We start from the raw sequence: 21,300 nt of genomic DNA on the forward strand, positions 1-21,300 counted from the left end.
GCTGCCAGCACGAACTCACACATATGTGATGGTCACAGCAGCATTTGGGTATTCTCTCAAAACCTTCACACACACGAACATCAGGGTGTCTGGGTTGGGGCAGACCAAAGAGTCAATGGCCAATAGCAGAAGTTAGGGAAAAGATGGTAAGAAACAGAGCAAACAAGTGGTACGCCTCTGGCACGCTCCTCTCTGTACCCTCCTAAGCTCTGACTTACGGACATCCTGAGCGTGGAGTGGCAGTTTGGGTTCAACAGCTTTGAATGGATTTTTCTTCCAGACTTTATCAAATTGTAGCTTCCCCCACATCCTAACGCTGAGTCCCAAAGCTCAGGTTTTGTTGAATAGGAAAACTATTTCCATTTGCATGGTTCAAGCTTTCTACATGACCATTTAATTTGCTCGCTCTCCTTCTTTCAAGAGCTGATTCCCACTCTCCTTTTCTATGCTATTCACAATTTTATCACCTCTGCTACAACCCTTTCAGTTGCTCCTCTTCCAGGCCAAAGATGCTTTATCCATTTAGATGTGCCTTTTAAAGAAGCTTTTCCACGACTAAGCATTTTGATTACTCTCTTTTGTACCTTTTCTAATTCTACAAAATCATTTTTGAGACCAAAGGGTCAGGACTACAGTCATTTAAGAGCTGAGAACATCATGGATCTACAAAGTTGTGGCGATGCTCCCTTTCTTCCTCTTCATCACTTCTCAAGTAATTTCTAACATTTTACTTGTCTTTTTTGGCCACTAAGCTCATGGTTTCATAGAACAATCAATAAGAAATCTATGTTTTTCAAGTGATAGTCAGCACACAGGTCACAGTTAGGGATTTATACTGATTTACACTGTAAATTTGCACCAGATAGCATTTTCCTGAACTTTGGAAAGGGAAGAGTAGCTGCAGTCCTGAGACAGAAGGAAGGGGTTTTCGTTTTATTTCTGAGGCAGTGGGATTGTTCAATCTGAAAAAAACCCAAACTTTTGTTTTCCTACCTTTTTAATCAAGGTCTCCTGCAAGTATAGGTTTTTTATCTTCTCCCTCTTTAAAATTTCCAGTTCCATTTCTGTTGGCTCTGCCTTCTCGATCTCAAAAACCTTTCGCTGCTCTGTGACCACATATGATGCCGTTTTCGTCGGGCGTGCACCTGCAGCCTGTGCCGTGGGGTCAGTCTCTTTAATGGAAGGAGCTCGAAGAAACCTATGCCTAAATGCACGAGAAGAGGGAGAGCCTTCCAGTTGTTCCTGGAGCTTTGCCTTGGCCTCCTGCTCCTCCTTGAACTTCAGGAGGATGTCACTGTCGTACTCAAATTTTTTTTCTGGAACCTCATCTGGGTGTAACTGAGGGATCAGGGAAAGAGGGAGACGTTCTGATAAATCCAAGGCTGCCTGTATAGATTTCAATTCTTGCACTAAACACTTGATTTCATTGATAACAGAAACCTTGAGATCCCTCAAAGACATGATCTCTGTGTTCATATTCACTTTCCTCTTATGGATCTGCAAAGGAAAAAACAATTTTAGTAGGACTCCCTAGGAACGCTTACATGGTGCGTAGTCTTCCCCAACACAAGTAATGGTTACGAGGCTTCTCATACTGACTTTCCTTCTTTCCATACTAGCTTTCTTTTCTGTACCATCTCCACACATTAGCATTTTTAAACAGCTGTCTTTCAGTCTGTGGGTTTAAAATCTTTGTAACCACCTTTCTTCCTCTCCTTCACAGCAAATAGCAGAGGTGTAAGAAGGGAAACGAGGATTCCCCATTCTCAGTTCCTGACTTCATCGTGAGTTTCTTGACATGAGATGTTGAAGCAGTGCAGAAAGGAGACAGAGGCTGTGAAATCAAGCTGTGGGTTTTAGAGGATTAGACATCTGGGCTGGCTCTTATTAAATACAGAGAGTATCTCAGCTTTGATATATGGCCCTCTCTTCAGGCATATAGTACAAATAATACACTAACAAAATTAGATCTCTCTCAGTATTTTGTAAAGCAAGCAAGACAAAATAAATACATGTGAGAGGACCTTTACCGTACACACTACCAAATGCACAGCTGTACAGAAATCTAGACTTCTTTGACATAGTCATTGAAACAAAGCCATTATCTCATGTAACCTCAAAGATACTGAAGCGGTCCTCCACAAATGTAGGTTCTGGAAGGCAGATGAGATTCTTGTCTCTTAGATGCAATAGCGAAGCTGAAATCACAACTACTGCAGGTGACTGGAAGTAGAACAAAGTTCTGGATTTTTGAAGTATAGCAGATAACGATATTAAGAGCAAGAAAGCAACATTTCGTCAGATGCTTTTGGATTTCATAAAAGCCACTAGATGTCCAAAACAAACTCTCTCCAGGCCTTCCAGCAACCCAGAGTCCCAAAGTCAACTCAGAAAACTTTGGCATCGGATGAATACTTTTTCTCCAACTCAAGGTGAAGATCCACTAATCTGAAAAGTGACACTTAAATCAGATGTAAGAGGTGGGAACAGCCAGGTGAGGCAAAACCTATTTGTAACAACTTGTTTGCATCTTGCTTGGCCTGCAGGCAGACCTCAGTAGTAATTCTATATTCAGAATTCAGTAATAATAATTCTGTTAAGCATCATTAATTATCTGGATGATGGGGGAGGGTGTACGCTCAGTCTGCTGATAATGCAAAACTGGGAGAAATGGCTGATGCCGGAGGGTTGTGCTGCTGGCCAGAGGGGCAGGCTGGAGAGACGGGCTGACAGCAACCTCATGAAGTCCAACAAGTGGAAGTGCAAAGTCCTGGAGCTGGAAAGGAACAACCCCATGCACCAGTACATGCTGGGAAAACTTCTTCACGGAAAGGGCAGTCAGGCCCTGGCCCAGGGCAGTGGTTGAGTCCCCATCCCCGGAGGTGTTTAAAAGACGGGTAGACGTGGTGCTTGAGGACATGGTTTAGTGGTGGGCTTGGCAGCGATAGGTTAACAGTTGGACTCAACGATCTTAAGGGTCTTTTCCAACCTTAATGATTCTGTGATTCTATGATTCTATGCTGGGGGCTGACCAGCTGGAAAGCAGTTTTGCAGAAAAGAACCTGGGGGTCTTGGTGGATGCCAAACGGACCATGAGCCAGCAATGTGCCCTTGTGGCAAAGAGGGCTAACAGCATCCTGGGCTGCATGAGGGAGTGTTGCCACAGGTCAAGAGAGGTGATCCCTCCTCAGCACTGGTGAGGTCACACCTGGAGTCCTGTGTCCGGTTCTGGGCTCCCCAGTACAAGAGAGAGATGATGGTACTGGAGACAGTCCAGGGAAGGGCCAGTAAGATGATTAGGGGACTGGAGCATCTCTCATACGAGGAAAGGCTGAGAGAGCTGGGACTGTTCAGCCTGGAGAAGAGAAGGCTCAGAGGGTGATCTCATCAATGTATAGAAATACCTGAAGGGAGGGTGCAAAGAAGATGGAGCCAGGCTCTTTTCAGTGGTGCCCAGTGACTGGCAAGAGGCCATGGGCACAAACTGAAATATAGGAGGTTCCCTCTGGACATCAGGAAACACTTTTTTACTGTAAGGGTGACTGAGCACTGGCACAGGTTAGCCAGCGAGGTTGTGGGGTCTCCATCCTTGGAGATATTAAAAAGCCATCTGGACATGCTCCTGGGCAATCTGCCTGAGCAGAGGATTTGGACTAGATTACCGTCAGAAGCGTCTTCCAACTTCAGTCATTCTGCGATTCTGTGATAAGGAGATGCTGTATTAATTTACTCTTTTCACATGAAATAATAATTGAATGTGATCTAACATTAATATATTTGGGAGAAACTTCTCTGATCTTTATAAAAGAAAAACAACCCTATACACCAGCCACCTGAAATAACTGGAATTCTACATCTGTATAAACCTAGAATTTACAACAAGAACTATTCCCTGTGTTTGTATTGGCTTGTCCTGCTGATTTAGCTTAATCACTGGGTATCTGGTAACATCAGCACCACAATGAAGTACTGGAGCCCAAACATGAGATTAAAATGATCCAGCAAATCCCCTGAGACCGCAGCATTGCTTCTGTAATGCTCAGACCTCGCTATCAAAGCAACCCAGCCTAGAGGGTGCCTGAGATTAGGCAACCAGTTCATGAGGGTAAGACTGGAGAAGATTCAGGGCCACTGAGAGCATAACTTACGCTTCGCCAGACAAAAATAAACCATGCTGTGAAGAGGCTTCTCTGTCAGTAAGCAGGGCAAGAAATAAACCTTCCTACCAAAAAGCAACTAGACAGTTCCAAGTTCAATAGATATATTTCTCCAGTGTTCTTTTAGCTAAAGAAATCTGTCACGCTTTTGCACTCCAGCCAAATAAAACAAAAACAGTTCCTATGCGAAGAAGGATGGGGGGAAAGATGTCACAAGGAAAACAACAAAGATACGGCATAGCATTTGAGCTTCTTGTGTCTTTGTGGGTAAAAGACGTGTGGTAGCTGTAGGAGTCCTATCACAGAAAGGTGGCTCCAAAAGACCTGGTTCCTCAGGAAGATTCCAATGCTTAGTACCCAGAAGCAGTGATTGCCAAAGTGCAAATATGGAGAGGCCACACTGGAAACACTTGTCCTTGCTCACATCCCTCTTTTCATAAAGGTATTTCATGGCAGGGGTTATTTAGCTCAATGTTTTAAAGAAAGCATACCAGTTACTAGATGATAAGACTTTTTGAAGAATTCAAAGACAGGTGTTGCTGCTGAAGTACTAGAAAAGGTAAATTCTCTTTCTTATTTAAAAAGAGCCAGCTGAGAGTTATCCTGGATTGACTCAGGTTTGAGTTTGGTGAAGCGCTAACAGTTCACCAAAGAAAGGCTGATTTGTAACTAAAGTTGACTCAACACAGTCTGTCCTTCAAGGCCTCTTCCCACATCCACTTTGATTTCCTTTCAAAAAATTTCTTCAGTGACTAATACAGTATCTTCCCGTCCCCAAAAAGGGGGGAATGTACACATCAATGAACCGGTTTACATACCATCGCTTCCAGGGATGTAAGCTGCATCACCTTCTTCTCAGTGTTCATACGCTTGTGTTCAGGGACTCTGTAGTTAGTGGCAGTCTTCAGCTGATAACATCCCATATTTTCCTGTGCTTCTCTGATGTCCTCAGCATCCTTGGGATTCTCATAATCATCACTAGGTTTGCTCTTGTATCTGGTAGGTATAAAACAAAGCTGAACTTTAAGACTGAAAGCAGACAGATGAACAGGGTCATTTCATACCTTCTGATTTCTGCAGCAAGGCTTGCAAGTTAGGGATCAAGAACCACACTCCTCTTTCGGAAACCAACGGCTACTTTGAGAAGAATATCCTTGCGCATTTGAAAGAAAACCTCAGATTATTTTTTTTCCCCCAAAATTCTTATAACATAGCTCTGCCATGGGACAGGTTAAACCTCTTGGACTGAGTTCTGGGTTTAGTAGTACATGCTGCTCTCGGTCTCAAGGAGCTGTGTGTCACCAGCCTGCAGCACAGAATACCTGATCCTACGCTATATTGTTAAACACTTAATAACCTTAAAAAGCCTTCTACTCTGACTCTACATTGGTCCCATTCCCTGACATTCATCTCCTAATTAAGAACTTCTGTACTTCCATGAGCATTCAAAGATGTCTTGTCCCCCTTTCTTGCCTCTCAAGATAAAGACCAGCATGGAGTGTGAACGCATATCACACACACTCACATAATGGCCATGATGTTAGCACAACTGACCTAACCCAGCTGTTACAGCATCTGCTCTGTGTGGTGCTAGTAGGGTTAACTGAGAGGTGACTGTAATCGTCTAGATGTCCCTCATCATCCCCTGTCGTGATCGATTTAGACCTTTTTACTCCCAATCTGAAGATGCAGCTACCTAGCTGAATTAAAGTTTTTTTAATATTTTAGAAGAACCATAGAAACTAACTGAAAGATTTTAATGCTCCCTTGAGACTCAGAGATACATGAAAACTCATCTATTTTAATTACAACCATTAGGAATATAAAAAACTAGGCAGAGAGATTATAGTGCCATATGACAGCTAAATAGCATTACTTGACCTCAGACAAGAAGCAGAACTAAAAGGGCACAGAGTCCAATTCGACACTCACAATTCATCCCACTCTGCCTTCCTCTTCATGATCTTAGCTTTCACCTTGTCAGATTTCTCAACAGTTCTTCTGATTTGCTCACGTTTGCTTTCTATATAACGTACGGTTGCCTTTCGGACCTCTGACGTCTTCAGCTTTTCATCCTCGCCCTCAAAAATTCTAGCATCTGGAGCAAAAAATAACCAGGTGAAGATGTAAATACCATGCAGTACAGTGCAGTCCCAGCTACTGGAAACGCCCCGGAATGGCTTCTTTAGAGCTGATGTCAATAAGTATAGCTCCACTGCAGTGGATGTTCTGAACGGATTTGGGTTCTTTGACTTGACTCTTAGTCACGTTCTACCCACAGGGTTGAGAGACAATTGCTGACATTGACCTAAACATGGAAAACTATGTATGTGTGTTACTATGTACATAGGTACTAAATAAACTATATCACAGTTGTATTTCTTTACCTGTAACTAAAGAAATTATAATTTCTTTAGCGTGGACTCAGGAAAACAAACTGATACAAAAGACAGAAACCATATTACTGATAAGATTTAAACAGTCATCATTAGCCCTATGCGTACGCCTTGTCTCTCTGATGATCTCCCTTTTTTCTTCTTGTTTCCATGCCTGTTTGAGTACTGTCCTCTTCCATGACGGATGTTCCTTATCTTGATAGTATTTCTCAGACATTGCTAGAAGTCTGTAGGTAGAAATCTGATGATTGCTTTGAATAGCATGAACAACAACAGTGTCAAATTCCAGTGAGTCCCGAAACCTGAAGAGGCAAATTAGACAAAACTAACTGATGTCAGTAGGCACAACCTACCGGTTTTGCTTGACCAAAAGGACATGAATATTTACTTATTGCACATACAATCATTACACGTAAATTCAGAATTCGGTAAGTAATAGCATGACGACATCTGACGCTATCTATTGACTTCTATCCAATCTAGGAATGGAGATGCTCAAGAACAAACATATTAACACCTCTCCCAATGTTGAAACTTACACCAGGTTCTTCGTGAGAATATCTTTCATCTTCCATTAAGGACTGATTACGAACATGATCATTCAAGTCTTTTTCCCAGTCACACACTCTGTGTGCCTAAGGTGTTTTGGTTATTGCGTATTATTTCTATTGTGTATTTATTTTTAGGAATTCATCTTTTGCTATGTACTTAGATTCAAGAAAACCAACCCAAAACGCACCTTGCGCTTAAACCTGTGTGCTTGAGAAAGTTCATTTCATAACTTTAAACTGTATAGGGAACATTGTGTTAGCAATGACACTAAAATACCCGACAGACATGCAACATGCCTGAAAAACAGGGGTTCATTTCATAGGTTGTTCTGCAAAGTTCCAGTAAGAGTTCTTGGTTCTTACTGAACTTACTGGCAAAAATCCAGGCAAACTTAGTCTCAAAAAACCCTCCAGTTTTCTTCATATAGAAGTGAATCAGAATGAAACTACTTCCTTGATTTGCATATCTGAATTTTTACCAAAGATTCAAAAGAAGTAAGTACACCCAAATATCAATATATATTCTTGTGTACGTTCCAAGTAAAATAAGAACAGAATCATAACAGAAGAAATATTGATTATATGAGGAAAAAAAATCACCACCTTCTTTTTCCTTGTGGCAGGTACAACTTCGTAAATGATAAGCCCCATGCAAGGTCAGAGGGAGAAGTAGAAGAAAAGTGATACTTACTGGTGTTGTAGTTTCTGCAGTCCAATCAAGTGTTTCTCATGCTCCCAAGCCAGCTCTTTTTGCACTAACTGGATTTTCTGTGCTGTCTGCCTATCCAGGTCTTCAAAGATCCTATGGTCCATCTCATACTGCTGCAGAAAGACAGAAAACCCAGCATCACTTTATCTTGGCTACTAGGTTTTTGTAATAAATATTTTTGCCCAGGTGCCAGAGTTCCATGCACATCAACACAATCCTTTATTTCAGGAGCTATTCAGATCTCCAGAGAGAACCACATTTTTCCCACGTGCTTCTTAAATGGCACAAATCATCAGCTGTGATTCAGAAGTCCCAGCAAATTATATATTCATAGAACTACCTTAATCCAAAGGGTCGGACATCTTTGGCCCCAACACATCGGGTAGCAACATTTTAGAAGAAGGTGCCTCTAAAGGTAAATGACCCTTACAAAAACCAGACGTACCTCTCTGTGCAGCTGCATGTGCTTGGGCAACTCCTGATTCTTTCGAAGAAGAGAAAGGAACTCATGCCTCAGTGCAATTAACTCCTCTCTTTTCTTGCTTTTTTTTTCTTCAGCTTCCTTCATTATCCGTTCATACTCTTTTTTCTGCTTGACTTCCTCAAGGCTGAAAATACACGAAAAAGAAAATAGTGTTATCTCAATGGAAGAGAGGAAAGATTACAGGTTATGTAACCTTTTAGATTTCCTTGACAGACTTAAACTCCCAGTGAACTCAATGGCTCTGAAGGTAATTTAGAAAGGAATCATCTTCCTGTATATTTGTACAGTCCTAATATCATGGGGCTTTGACCTTGACCTTGTGTTGCCTCTGTAGTCTGAAGTTAATAAGTCTCGGCGTACCATATTTGAATTCCTACCACAGAAAAGTAGATGAAATGGAGGGAAAGGGTGAAAAAACTTTGTGCGTAACAAGAAAATGACCGAAATTAAGGGTGATCAACTTCTCCCTCCTCTTAGGAGGCAAAAAGAAACACGTGGTCTGAAGAAAGAGCTACTAACACTTGAAAATCTCTTTCATCATTACTCAAGCATCTCTTACTTGTAGGCATTGGGATCCTCAATGTCTTCAGTAGCCTTCTCCTTCTCAAGACCACTCTGGAATAAAAATGTTGTCTTGCCTTTAAACAAGCAATAATAGTTTCAACAGACAATAAAGCTTTTATGAACATTAAGACAGAGCTCCCACTGCCTCTCACAAAACCAAAAGAAACCTTCACGATCAATATTGCTATATAGGCCTTAAATATCAGGTTTCAATGTTTCAAGAACAAAAAGCACTTAAGGTGGCTTACTTGTAAAAGAACTAATGAAGCATAGTTCTTAGGGACAGAGAACACAAATCCTATGTCCTCCTCCTCAACATTAACCGTGACATCATTGCTTGTCCTAACTTCACTCTGTCCCGTAACAGCTTTGGTTCTCTAACCCCCAAACCCAATTCTCTTGTCTCCCCTCACTGCCAGGCTGACAAGAGACAACGTATCCTGGGCTAATTCCAAGTTACATGTGTAATTCATCTGGTTTGCTTCTGCTGACTGCATAATGGGTTCACAATTATTAGCTGTGAAGAATGACAGATGGATGGACACTGCAGTCGCACAAGCCTCATTTCCTTAGGCGGTCATGCTCTAAAAAAAGAGGGGGGCCTATCACCCTACAGTGAATACAGTCCTACTAAATTGATCTGTAATTTAACTCAATTAGTTTCAGCGGATTTGTATTTGATTCTCTAAGAATCTCATTAAGTTTAATGAAGATGGAATTTTTAAAATCTTCCACATGGCTTAAAACTAGAATAGATATTTAATGAAGATATACTTCAATAAAGGGAAAAACTCTATTAGGATGGTCATTAAGCAATGTTGCTAGCCTGAACAATAGAAATCAACCATAAAGATCTTTATATAGAGCTACTTACATACTCAAACTGATAAAACTGTATATATGCTTTATAATTGTATATTAATCACTACTTGTAATACTGGAGCTAGCAAGGCTCTGATATCACAGGTTCCAGTCATTCTCTTAGTTTAAGAAAATAATTTTGAGTCTATTCTCAGTGCTATATATTCTTGTGATACTGGTAAAGAATTCCAACTAGTCACAAACAATTTAACTAAATTACCAAAATCACGATTTCCTCTCTGTCTCCCTCATCAAGCACCTTTCAAAATGTAGTTACCAACTAATATTAAAAATATTTAAAAGTTGAATTTGTTTTATGTTGACACTTTCAAGGTTTTTAAACTGTACTGAATGTGTATTTACTTGAAAAGTCATTGTGCGTGATAGCACTTCTTTACTCAACAGGTCTCACTGCTTCTTTGCAGTTATATCTGTTTAATTCAGGCACTTAAGAGATTTTTAAAAAATTCAATAAAGTCTGAATATTTTCAGTGGGGCAGTTGACACCTCTCTCTTCTTGTGTATTATCAGTAGAACTGATACTGAGTTCCAATGTCACCTGTTCAAACATAATAAAGGTGATGAGCTCTACAGTGGTTACAGGACACCTGTAAAATGATGAGTGCTAATGCTGTCCAGGAGTGAAAGAGCAACAGGATCAGCATCGTGCTGTGCTATTTTGCAAATTTAAAAAATCCAACTTGTGAATTGTATACGAATGGTACTAGATGCACTGAGAAACTACACATTTGGTATTCTCCGACATTATTTCTAGAATTCCCATGCAGAGCAGAATCATACTTTACTGGAATTAAATCCAAGACAGGTATTAAGTACGACAAATCCTTGTGGTTCTTTCATTCTAGGAATGTGCATGATTACACCTTTGAATGGGAAAAGACTAGCAGAATATTACACGTGAACAAAACATGCTATGCTTATTTGGAGAAAAACACATAACATTGAGTAGGAACAATGCAGTCATAGTGCCTGTTTATTAGGGAATGTTTTGGAAGAGCTCTTCTTCCAAATTGTTTGGGAAACCTCAGCTTTTGCTTTGAAAGATCTATAATCCCAAATAATTGAACTACATTTTGCCCGTCTGCAGTAGTTTCATAGTAAATAGGCCTAATTCAGTGAAAGAGGGTAGCGACTTACCCTAGGAGAGGGGATTTTGGCTTTTAGCTCTTTGTGAACGTCCTCTGGAGACAAGATGTTGAAAGCAAAAATGTTTCCATCTCCACCACAGGTAATCAGAAATCTATCATCAAAACTAGAACAGATACCCTGGATCTGGCCATAATCATTGTCATGTACATTGAAGGACCAGTATTCCTTCAGGGTATTCACTGAGAGGTCTTTATCCTGGAGAGGATAAACACGCAGAGCGCCGTTCTGCATCCCACAGAACATCAGTAGTCTGCTGGTACTGTCAAATAAGCAACGAGAAACAGTAATAGCAGGCAGCTTGCAACAAGTAAGGCCACAGCTCAAAACATGATACTTGAAAAGAGATAATCTAGCTTAATAAACGAAGCTTTCCCAAGTTTATAAGATGGGAGCAAAGTATTTGGACCATTTAAAGTATGTGTGATACCACTACAAGCTTTTTTCCAGCTAACTGGCTGCTCAGGAATGTTCCAGCACTTGCTGGGTATCGTGGAACTGGTCTCAGCCCTGAGTTGGGCAGGGTAGCAGACACCAAGTTCAGAGCTAGAAAACCACTTTTCCTTCCCTGCTCTCCATCTAGTACGGATGGTGGTGAATGCAGCCAGCTGTAGATTAAAGCCTGAACTAAACCTAAAAGCCTAGCCTTACAGGGTACCTAATATTGGGAGTCTGAAAACAGTTCCCCCTTTTCATTCGTACAGTTCACTGAGTGTCCTGAGAAGGCTGTATTCTTTGCACAAGAGGGATGGACTGATCCCGCCATGTTCTCCTCGAGGGCTAACTTTGTCCTCTCTTCGCTAACTATAAAAAAGAACTGCTGTTCTGGTGATTACAATTTGCAGAGACTTCTAATGGTTCTCCTGGAGTTCTACAATCTAGGATGTTTGAGTCTTAAACAGTACTTAATTAGAAATCAGACATTTTAATCTTTGAAGGGTTTTTTAAATTATTCTGTCAGACACAGTGCCCAACTCTGCCCGTTAGGAATTTTAAGTGAAACTCAGTGCCAGGAAAATCAGAGAGGGTTCCTGCATGCTAGAGTTGAGCCACAATTAAAAAGGGACAAAGCAGTGTCCCTTCCAAGTTCAATTTCATCAAGCTTTATCACAAAGCCCTCTGTTACACTACAACGTTTACCAGAAGGAGATTTGGTGGATGGGATTGTTGTTGGTGTCCTCAATAGGGATCACTTCAAAGGGTTCATCTTGCCTGTTTTCAGGGTCGTCTTGGTGATCATTTGAGAATTCACAATGATAGAGGAACCCTGAGTCATACCCACCCTGAAGAAGAGAATGACCATAAAGAAATGGTGACAAAAGAATACCGAAGCAGCTGACCAGGTAAATGCAATTTTCAGAATAATTCTTCCTTTCTTAAGGATCTACAGTAGGTTAGAAAATGTTACTTCCAAACATCTAGAGATGCTATTTACTCACAGAGAAAAATCTATCATGAGCCCTGGCATTACAAGCCATCCTACCAACATGTTAAGATTCTACCTTCTGCTTGTGAGGGAACAGCTTCGTCTTTGTGCCCATTCAGGCATCACCAAGAAATGTGCCTATTGGAAATTTACTGAGCAATCTGAAATGGAGTGACACTACTGTTCTAATTCATAAAGACCACTAGAACTATCAAGTATGAAGGGAATTCCATGTCCTAGAGATGGCAAGTTTCAGATAATCAGTTTTCTAAGGCACTCAGATGTGAAGGGAAGGTTGCCACCTTGCAATCCCATCAACATAAAATAAAAATTGATTTACCAAGGAAAGCCAAAATTTCCCTGGTGCTGAATAAAATCCACAGAGGATGGGACTGGGCTCCTCTGGTATGTACAGAGGTGGCAATGGCTCTTCTTCGGGTTCCTCTTCAGGTTCTTCTTCTATCTCCTTTCCCATCTCCTGTTGCTGCTTTATCCATTCAAGCTTTGCTTTCTCCTTTTCCTGCCTTTTTTTCTCTCTCAGCGCGATCTCCTCTTCCAGCTATTACAACAAGCAGAGAAACACAGAGACGTAAAACCAAGGCACCCCATGCATTACTGACTGAAGGAGTCTCATAAATGAAATCCAAGGCAGTCCTGGCATTATATATACAGAATATCTAAAGAAATCTCTTCTCCATCAACTAAGCAGAGATCAACCAGACTTCATGGGAGTCTCCAGTGGAATGTCCCCGTTTCCCTCCTCCAAAGTATTTAAGTCATGGTCCTTTGAAACAGAAACCATTCTGCATGAGAAGCAGATTTCAGCATTTCCTCAGAAAGATTATTCCCAATATTAACCACTATTAGCATACCACTTCTGCAGAACTCCTCAGCCCTGCCCTCTGCCTGCCCAGGAGAAAGAAAAGCACTGGAAAGCTGAACTCAAATTCCTGAGTCCTAGTGCATCACTGATGTCGAGTAAAAGAGAGAAGCTGTAATGGATTTTACTTCTTCCGAACAATGAAGGGAAGGCATTTGCAGATGTATAAAACCTTTAAAACCCCCTTTCCATTCAAGCCTACTTTAGCATAAACAAATATCAAACATTCTCTAAAATGGGATCTTCCTAAGAAAATATTAGATAGCAAATCATTGAGAAAGGTCTGGAAAGGATCTCAAAAGAGCATTCTTTTGCCCCAAAGCAGAATCAGCTAAACCTTAAATATTATCGGCTGATGTTTGTCTGACCTACCCTTTAAAAATCTCCTGCTATGGGGATTCCACAGCCTACACAAACTATTTCAGTGCTTCACCACCCTTACTGTTAGAAATCTTTCCTTACATCTTATCTAAAATATCCTCGTTTATTAATTATTGATCTATTCCCAGAGGGAAAAAAGAGAACAATTAATATTCTTTCTCTCTGTAGAAACCTTTTCTATTTTTAAAGATTTATGGTGTCTCCCAACAATATTCTTCCAACTAAAAAAAAACCCCAAAACCAACAAGACTCCATACACATTCTTGCAAGCTTTCCTTACGTATGTATACTATCTTTGTGATCATTCTTCTGGTTTTTCCTGTGAGAAAACCACCAAGAAATCTTCCTCCGAGGAAGAATGAAATGAGGCTTTGCCTGACATTCAGTAACGCACCACTCAGAAGACAGAGGCAGTTGAGAAAGCAGAGAAATCGCAGGTGAAGAACAGAACCAGAGAGGCTGTTGGATTGTGGTGGATTGAACGTGGGACTAAGAGCCTGCTCACTGCAGCTCTACTCCTGAACCCACCACCAGCTTGCTTTTTAATTTCACAGAATTAACTACAACTGAGAGCTGGCATAACTCTCTTCCTTTAGTCCCGTATATCTTCTAAAATGCTAGTTCTCATTCAGAAATAAAACACACCCCTTTAAAATTATTGCAACATTAAAAAAAAATCAGAAATATATAACTGCTGTTTCATGTTTCCCTCAAAGTGACCACATGGGTGTTTTATGACTGCTCAAAGCAATTTCCTACAGGGCTAACATCAACCGCAAGAAACATACTTTTTCTGAAAACTACCAAAATGAAAATATTTTAAGAACTAATGCGCTATACTACCTTTCGCTTTCACTAATGCTGTCTTCTAATTCTAATCAAAATGCATATCATGCTTTCAGTGTGATGGATGTTCTATTTGAATAAACAAACAACAACCTGTAATTTCAAATGTTGAAACTCAGCCACAAATGGCCTCTACCTGGCCTTCCCCTTCAAGAAGCTTAGCAAACATCCTATGATGCAATACAGGGACGAGAAACCTTTTTGGGTAGTTTTGTCCTCTGGCACATGAAGAACATGAAATTCTTCCACAGGGAAGTTCTTTACCTTGATTCGCGATTTAATACTATAAAAATGGAAGTACTGTGTCGGCAGGTTTTTTATTTGATAGGTGGACACTGTATCCTGTTCCTCAGGGACAGGGGCAGGAACCTGAAGAGCAAAACCATTCTCACAAAGGATGAGCAGCGTGCTCTTCGCCTGTACAAAAACACAAAAATTATAAGTATAGGGCAAATGTGTACACGGAATTGAGAGAAAGAGGAAAAAGTTAGTCAGAAGATGCATAGGCACAAAGCCAAGCTCCAGCCAGGAGGCATTAACTCCAACTGTGCTCTTATTTAAATGGACACTTTTAAATGGACATCAGAAATCAGGGAGCTTCTTTTATACTATGTATCCTAGGCAAAGCTAAGGAACTGAAGAAGTCCTTGCCGTCTACAAAACAGCTATCGTTCTGATACTGTCTAGCTTGGAAGCAGCATAATGATATTTTGGGAGTTTAGTTAAATTAAAGGATGGATCTGACTCAAAAGTTAGGAGCTGAGGTTTTGCTTTGATAATTGTTTGAAAGTTCCTATGTTTCTGTACTAATAAATCCCTTATAGCTTCAAGACTGGGCTCGGAGTGTTGCCAAATGCTATTTGGATTTGCATTTGTTTGTTCTTTGCTGGTACCTGCCAGGTCCTTTAAAATGCAAAGTTAGGAAGAATAGGCGAGGTGAGGATAATAATTATTTAGTGTTTTGAGATTTTAAAAGGCAAGTTTGTATTTAGTTTCAATTTTCATAAGCTATCTGGGGAATAGATAGAGGCTTATTCTATCTGACCCATCACTAAAAATGTGCAAAGGGGGCATATTAGAGTTGCTATGGAAACCTTAACTAGGAATATGGTTCTTGTGTCTATAAAACCTCAGCCTTACAAATGTGTTCATTAAATACATAGTATTTAATCCCCAAGGTGGTTTTTTTAAAGAGAAAAAAAAAGTAGCATAACACTCAGGTGTTTGTACTGTGTTTAGCAAGTGTTCACATCTAGCAGAGGAGACCTGACACCGGTAGACAAAATTACTCAGAGGGAATCTAACAGATCAAAGATATGATAGGTGCTTTTTTAGTAACTACCAGTACCTTGTCCTCAAGGAAAGGAAAGGACTCAAAATGCAACTGTCAGATCAAGATCTGTCATTTCTGTAGTAAGATAGAGCTCACACCAGCCAGAGTTCTTTTGCCAACATAGTTTTTATCAGTTCCCATGAACAAGCAATAATAGCTACATTTTGCCACTGTGCACCAATATAATGTATCTTGCTGGCCACTTTGTCAGCATCTAAAACTAATGAACGGTCTCCCCTCTAAATATGAACACTGGACAAACAAAAATTTCAGATGTTACTCTAACCTTGTAAAACTTTTAAAATATTAGTAAGAATCTCTTTGAATACGTTACTAACACACTTCCTTACTGTGGTCCGAAAGCTTTGCAAAAGCCTGTTTTAATACGGGCAGAGGCACAGGCAATAATACTTAAATAACTCTTATATCAAAGAAGACTAAGACCTTCCAAAATATGTCCAAAGTGACTGGACCAGAGATAGAGCTACTCAGAAACTATCCATCTTTCTGGAGCAGCATGAAGAAGAAAGAAACAAAACATCTTTTGCATTGTCTATAGAGAACATGGCTAGGGTCATGGATCTTCATCTGTTTTCATTGGAAGTTCTTTTCAAAATGACATTTTAACACTGTGAGGAAGGAAAGAAAACAAACATGCATTACTCACATGAGAAGGTGGAGACCACTGTAATGCCTGCACAGGCCCAGGGACACAGATGAATCCAATTGGCTTGTATTCATCTTCAACAGCAAAAAAGAAAACAGTTTTGTCTTTACTCTGAGGAAAAAAAGAAAAAAACAAAGATGACTGAATCAAAGCTGACCAAAAATTCAAAAGACTGTAAGTACTTTATGACATAAACACATACTTCAAACATTTTGTAGCTCAGCAGGGTGACTTACGAGTGCCTTGGAACTTAGAATTGGACCTCCATGCTGACTACAAGGAGGAAACACAAATCCTGCCCACCTTGCTCCAGGGCCCTGAGTGCACCCATAGCCCTTAATTGCCCTGATGGGCCTCACCTGGCATCCCCAGCCATGTGCTTTCTGCCCTTTGCCCCAGGAGCTCCGTTAAAGCTCAGGCTCAGGCCTGATTTTTCAGAAAAGACAGCACAGGCTGATATCCCTGGATAACAAGAAAATCCAGGACTGGTGCACAACATGACACATGGCAACTTAAATCCTGCACTAAGTGAAATGCATGGCGATTCAGCTCAAGGAACACATAACTGCAAATGTACTGATTGTGGCTGAAGGCTAGCTTGTAAAAAGAAAGACCACATTGACTGGAAATCATCTCAAAGACTAGCAGGCACACTGACAAACCAACTGGTCAGTCCTGTTGTAAGGCCAAGCAGTGCTGGGTAGCAGCTGGAGTGCTGCCAAGGTAGCGTACGAATAGACTTGCTTTTACTAATTCCAAGATGCTATTAAATTAATTCCAAAATGAACCAAATCCACCTTCAAAGGAGATTACAGAATTCACGCTACACAGTCCAGTAATTCACAAAATGAATTGTATGAACTGCATGGTTGCTTTCCCTCAGAAAACAAATGTGAGTGCAGACAGAGCCTTCTCTTCCTCCAGCACTGCAGACAACTACAAGAAGCGATAAAGAGCAATAAAGGAAGTATAACTGTGTTGTCAGTAAACAAACTTTACCTTATCTCTTTAAATAATCTCCACATCTGTGGCTTAATAAAAATAACCAAAAGAAGCGATACATACCCCTGTGGCAAGCACATCTCCATTTCGTTCATATGCCAAGGCTGTAACTGCAGTAGCATGAGGTTTGAAAGCTTGTTTCAGATTGACCTCTGCGTTCCCTGTATTGGTCTGTCCTGCAAGAACGGGCAGTCCTTTGGGATCATAAACTTCAATAATGCGGACAACGCCATCTTCAAACCCCACTGCAATTAGACCTCCTTCAGGATTTACCTTTGAGTGGAAGAATGAAGAAAAAAAATCACAGTGTACATCAGAGAGCTTGGGATAATAACCTGTATGGCACGTGCTCTGGTGTTAACCTGTAACTCATCTTATATGGAAGTGTTGCTAAAGCACAAAGAATGTTTCATACATGGGAAATGTTTACCCTCTCTAATAGACTACCGTAAAGTGAGTGGGAGGACTGGGGGTTATTTTTTGGTTTAGGTTGGGCGTTTCTTGCTGATAACATGCCATTGAGACTGGAAATGTTAACGAGGATGTGGTTGTAACCTCCGAGGAAGAGATAATTCATACTGATATACAAATATATCAGTAGCTTCTTCTTAAGGATACGAGCTGAAACTCAAAAGAGGAATTATTATATTACCCTGAATATAATACTGGGCATCAAATGTGGGTATGATTTTTGAAGAGGTGAGGGCACAGACTTGGGGCTGGCTGACTCCATGTAAAGTACAGTAGTCAACAGGGCCAGCTACTTGAGATGGAAAGAGGAGGCTATGGAGTCTTTACCGTAGGCCCTGTAGGTAAGCCAATTCCTAATAATGTAGACAGGCTTGAATTGTGAGAGAGGAGTCAGCAGAAACAGGCCTGTGTTTGAGCTGGATCCAGCTGGACTTGCAGATTTAGCTGATATTAGCCATATATGGTAGTGTCGTGAAGTGATTTACAAGCTAAGCCAGCTCCAGACATGACGCAGATCAATATTAATGCACACCAGAAATGAGACCAGAAGGAAAATTGCTGTGTGAAGAGATGAGGGTGAATGGATAAGCTCTGTGAGCAGTTGGCAAAAGTATGATCTTAGGTATGAAAAAGTTTATTGTTCAGAAGGGAGCTGAGGGTAACTATCTTCCCGTTATCTGGGGACATCAGCCCGTGATGTCTTATCTTAAAAAGGCCCTCTGTGATAAGCAGGTGTACCATAGCATTGCTCAGTAAATGATCAAGGTGAGTCACTCACGGACCTCAAATTTATGGCTCTGCATTTGACTCCCTCCATTAAGTCCATATCCTTCTTCTACTAGGGAGCCAACACTCCAGATGTGGCCTCCGAGTAAAGAGGAAGGATCACCTCCCTCAATCAGCTGGTAACGGCCTTCCTAATGCAGCCCAGGATGCTGTTGGACTTCTTCAGGTGCATTGCTGGCTCATGGTCAGCTTGGTGTCCCCCAGCATCCCAAGATCCTTCTCTGCAGAACTGCTTTCCAGCTGGTGGGCCCCCAGGCAGTGCCGGTGCCTGGGGTTATTCCACCCCAGATGCAGGACTTCGCATTTTCCCGTGTTGAATTTCACGAGATTCTCCTCAGCCCGATTCTCCAGCCTGTCGAGACCCCCCTGAAGCGCAGCACAACCCTGTAGGGTACCAGCCACTCCTCTCAGTTTTGTATCGTCTGTGAACTTGCTGAGGGTGCACTCTGTTCCAGTGCCCAAGTAATTAATGAAGAATATTGGCACCCGTAACGACCCCTAGGGTACACCGCTAGAGACTTGCCTCTAACTGGACTTTGTGCTGCTAATCACTATTCCCTGGGGCCCAGCCATTTAGGCAGTTTTAAATCCATATCACTGTTCACTTATCTAACCTGTACATTGCTAGCTTGCCTATGAGGATATTATGGTATATAGGTGCTTCAAAGTATGTTGGATGAAATTTTCTTAGATTAATAGCACAGATTTTCAAATATGTTTGAGCACCTTAAGTTATGTGTAAGTATCTAGTGAGATTTTAAATGCAGCTAGGTAGACTAAATACCCTTGATTTTACAGTATGTTTAGTACCAACTTTTGTAAAACTGAACTGAGTCAGTTTTGTAATGCTGTACAATTTATTGTGGCAATCCGCTTACCTCGTGGATGTATAGATCATCACCTAACAGCATCCCTGAACGTCTGCATGGCCAGAATTATAGTTTTAAGAGCACTGTCCCAGTGTTACCCTCGCCTTGGAAACTCAAATAAGCACTTTCCTCCATAACTTTGCTTATAATTAACCCACCAGGCTTGCTGTGTTTCCTCAAGAACATAACTAGACACTATTTTAATTTAAATTAGCAAATATGTCTAAAAGTGATAGACTCCACACTCCACAAATGATCAGTTCTGGCAACATTTTTTTATGATTTATCTCCAAATGTTTGTGGATTGTCTGGGCTGTCATTTCAAAATGTGTTAACTAACTCATGTTAATTGACAATTACTCTGCGTGGGTTAAATAGAAGCTGTTAGGCTATAAACTAAGACTATTTCCTGGGACTACACACTGAGATCTGATTTTAAAATCTCAGGAAGACACAAAGCAGGATACCTGACAATCCACAGTAAGGTCAAACTGTACACATACATCCTACTCCACAAACTTATACATACATACTACTACAGTAAAGTCCAGCATGGCCTAACAGTGACTTCTTTAAGGTCTTGTATTTTGAGCAACTTTCTTGAAGCTGGCAGGCTTACAGGCCCCGTATGAATTTTTGTTAACACACTAGCAAAAACTCACAACACGAGGTGCCCACGTCAGTGCTGTTCCTCCTTGTTTAAACTTCATTTCACTCAGTTGGCTGTTGCTGATGAAATCATAGATACGCACTGACCCTGTGTGGAAAAGAGACAGTAAGAATTTATTTCTTGCAATGTCACATATATTTTAAAATTTATGGAGAAATGTCTATTTATTTAAAGCTGGATAGAAAGTTATTAATTTTTTTCTTTGAGTATCAAACGCCCATCTGGAAAGACATGACTGATGGTTACAGAGTACCACAGCTAGCGTGGTGCTCATGAACAAAAATATAAGCTTTCTTCACTCTTTAACTTACAGGCTCCCAAAAGTTGTCAGGGCTGAGGGTTGTAGGAAGAAGTCACATGCTGACAACGATGTGTAATTTTCAAGTAATCACAGAACTGTGACATACTGTAAGGAAAATCTGTACTGACAACATAGGAAAAGATGATACACTACTACTTGGAATTGCCTAGGGAGGAAAATATTTAAATGGATGAAAATGGGAGATTGTCCAAAGAAAAGCCAATTTCACCAGAATTAACAGATTAGTAGACACACATATTGGTCTGCATAAAATTCCGTTCCAGCTGGCGTATATCCTAAGTGTCATTTGCTCAACTGGTAGGAGTTTGTCTTCAGGCTAGAAGTGCATGTACATTGTATAACACAGACAAATGACAAGATACTGCTGACAAAAATGGAGTTAAAGACCTTGTAGCGTTTTCTGAGAAGTGTGAATGACATTGTTAATATTCGGGCCAGTGGTTCTTCTTTCAAACCGTGATAAAGCTAACTGTGAGAGGCCTAAATTGCAATATTTGTATAAGTTTGTTGTGGTTTAACTGGGCAGGCAGCTAAACACCACAGAGCTGTCGCTCACTGCCCTGCAGTGGGATGGGGGAGATAATCGGGAAAAAAAGTAAAATTTGTGGGTTGAGATAAAGACAGTTTAAGAGGACAGAAAAGGAAGGGGAAATACAATAATAATAATAATAATAATAATTATTATAATTATAAAAGACTATACAAAATAAGTGATGCACAATGGAATTGCTCACCACCCGCCAACTGATGCCCAGCCA

General features: G+C 40.7%; 1 protein-coding gene across 1 annotated transcript in view; it reads right to left on the reverse strand.

The window, feature by feature from the left end:
- Nucleotides 1–21,300, reverse strand: part of CFAP44 (cilia and flagella associated protein 44) — a gene marked incomplete at both ends in the record, with an annotated part of 51,571 nt that overhangs the window by 9,592 nt on the left and 20,679 nt on the right. The window contains 14 exons of the mRNA XM_082336648.1: nucleotides 994–1,497; nucleotides 4,976–5,153; nucleotides 6,090–6,255; nucleotides 6,662–6,855; nucleotides 7,796–7,926; nucleotides 8,259–8,421; nucleotides 8,857–8,912; nucleotides 10,881–11,151; nucleotides 12,030–12,172; nucleotides 12,656–12,874; nucleotides 14,687–14,839; nucleotides 16,423–16,533; nucleotides 17,488–17,697; nucleotides 20,213–20,307. Coding sequence (XP_082192774.1) covers nucleotides 994–1,497; nucleotides 4,976–5,153; nucleotides 6,090–6,255; nucleotides 6,662–6,855; nucleotides 7,796–7,926; nucleotides 8,259–8,421; nucleotides 8,857–8,912; nucleotides 10,881–11,151; nucleotides 12,030–12,172; nucleotides 12,656–12,874; nucleotides 14,687–14,839; nucleotides 16,423–16,533; nucleotides 17,488–17,697; nucleotides 20,213–20,307 — 2,594 coding nt within the window. The remainder of the gene's footprint in view (nucleotides 1–993; nucleotides 1,498–4,975; nucleotides 5,154–6,089; nucleotides 6,256–6,661; nucleotides 6,856–7,795; nucleotides 7,927–8,258; nucleotides 8,422–8,856; nucleotides 8,913–10,880; nucleotides 11,152–12,029; nucleotides 12,173–12,655; nucleotides 12,875–14,686; nucleotides 14,840–16,422; nucleotides 16,534–17,487; nucleotides 17,698–20,212; nucleotides 20,308–21,300) is intronic.

The sequence above is a fragment of the Platalea leucorodia genome (assembly GCF_965183815.1).
Source record: "Platalea leucorodia genome assembly, chromosome: 2".
In the NCBI taxonomy this organism is placed as follows: domain Eukaryota; kingdom Metazoa; phylum Chordata; class Aves; order Pelecaniformes; family Threskiornithidae; genus Platalea; species Platalea leucorodia.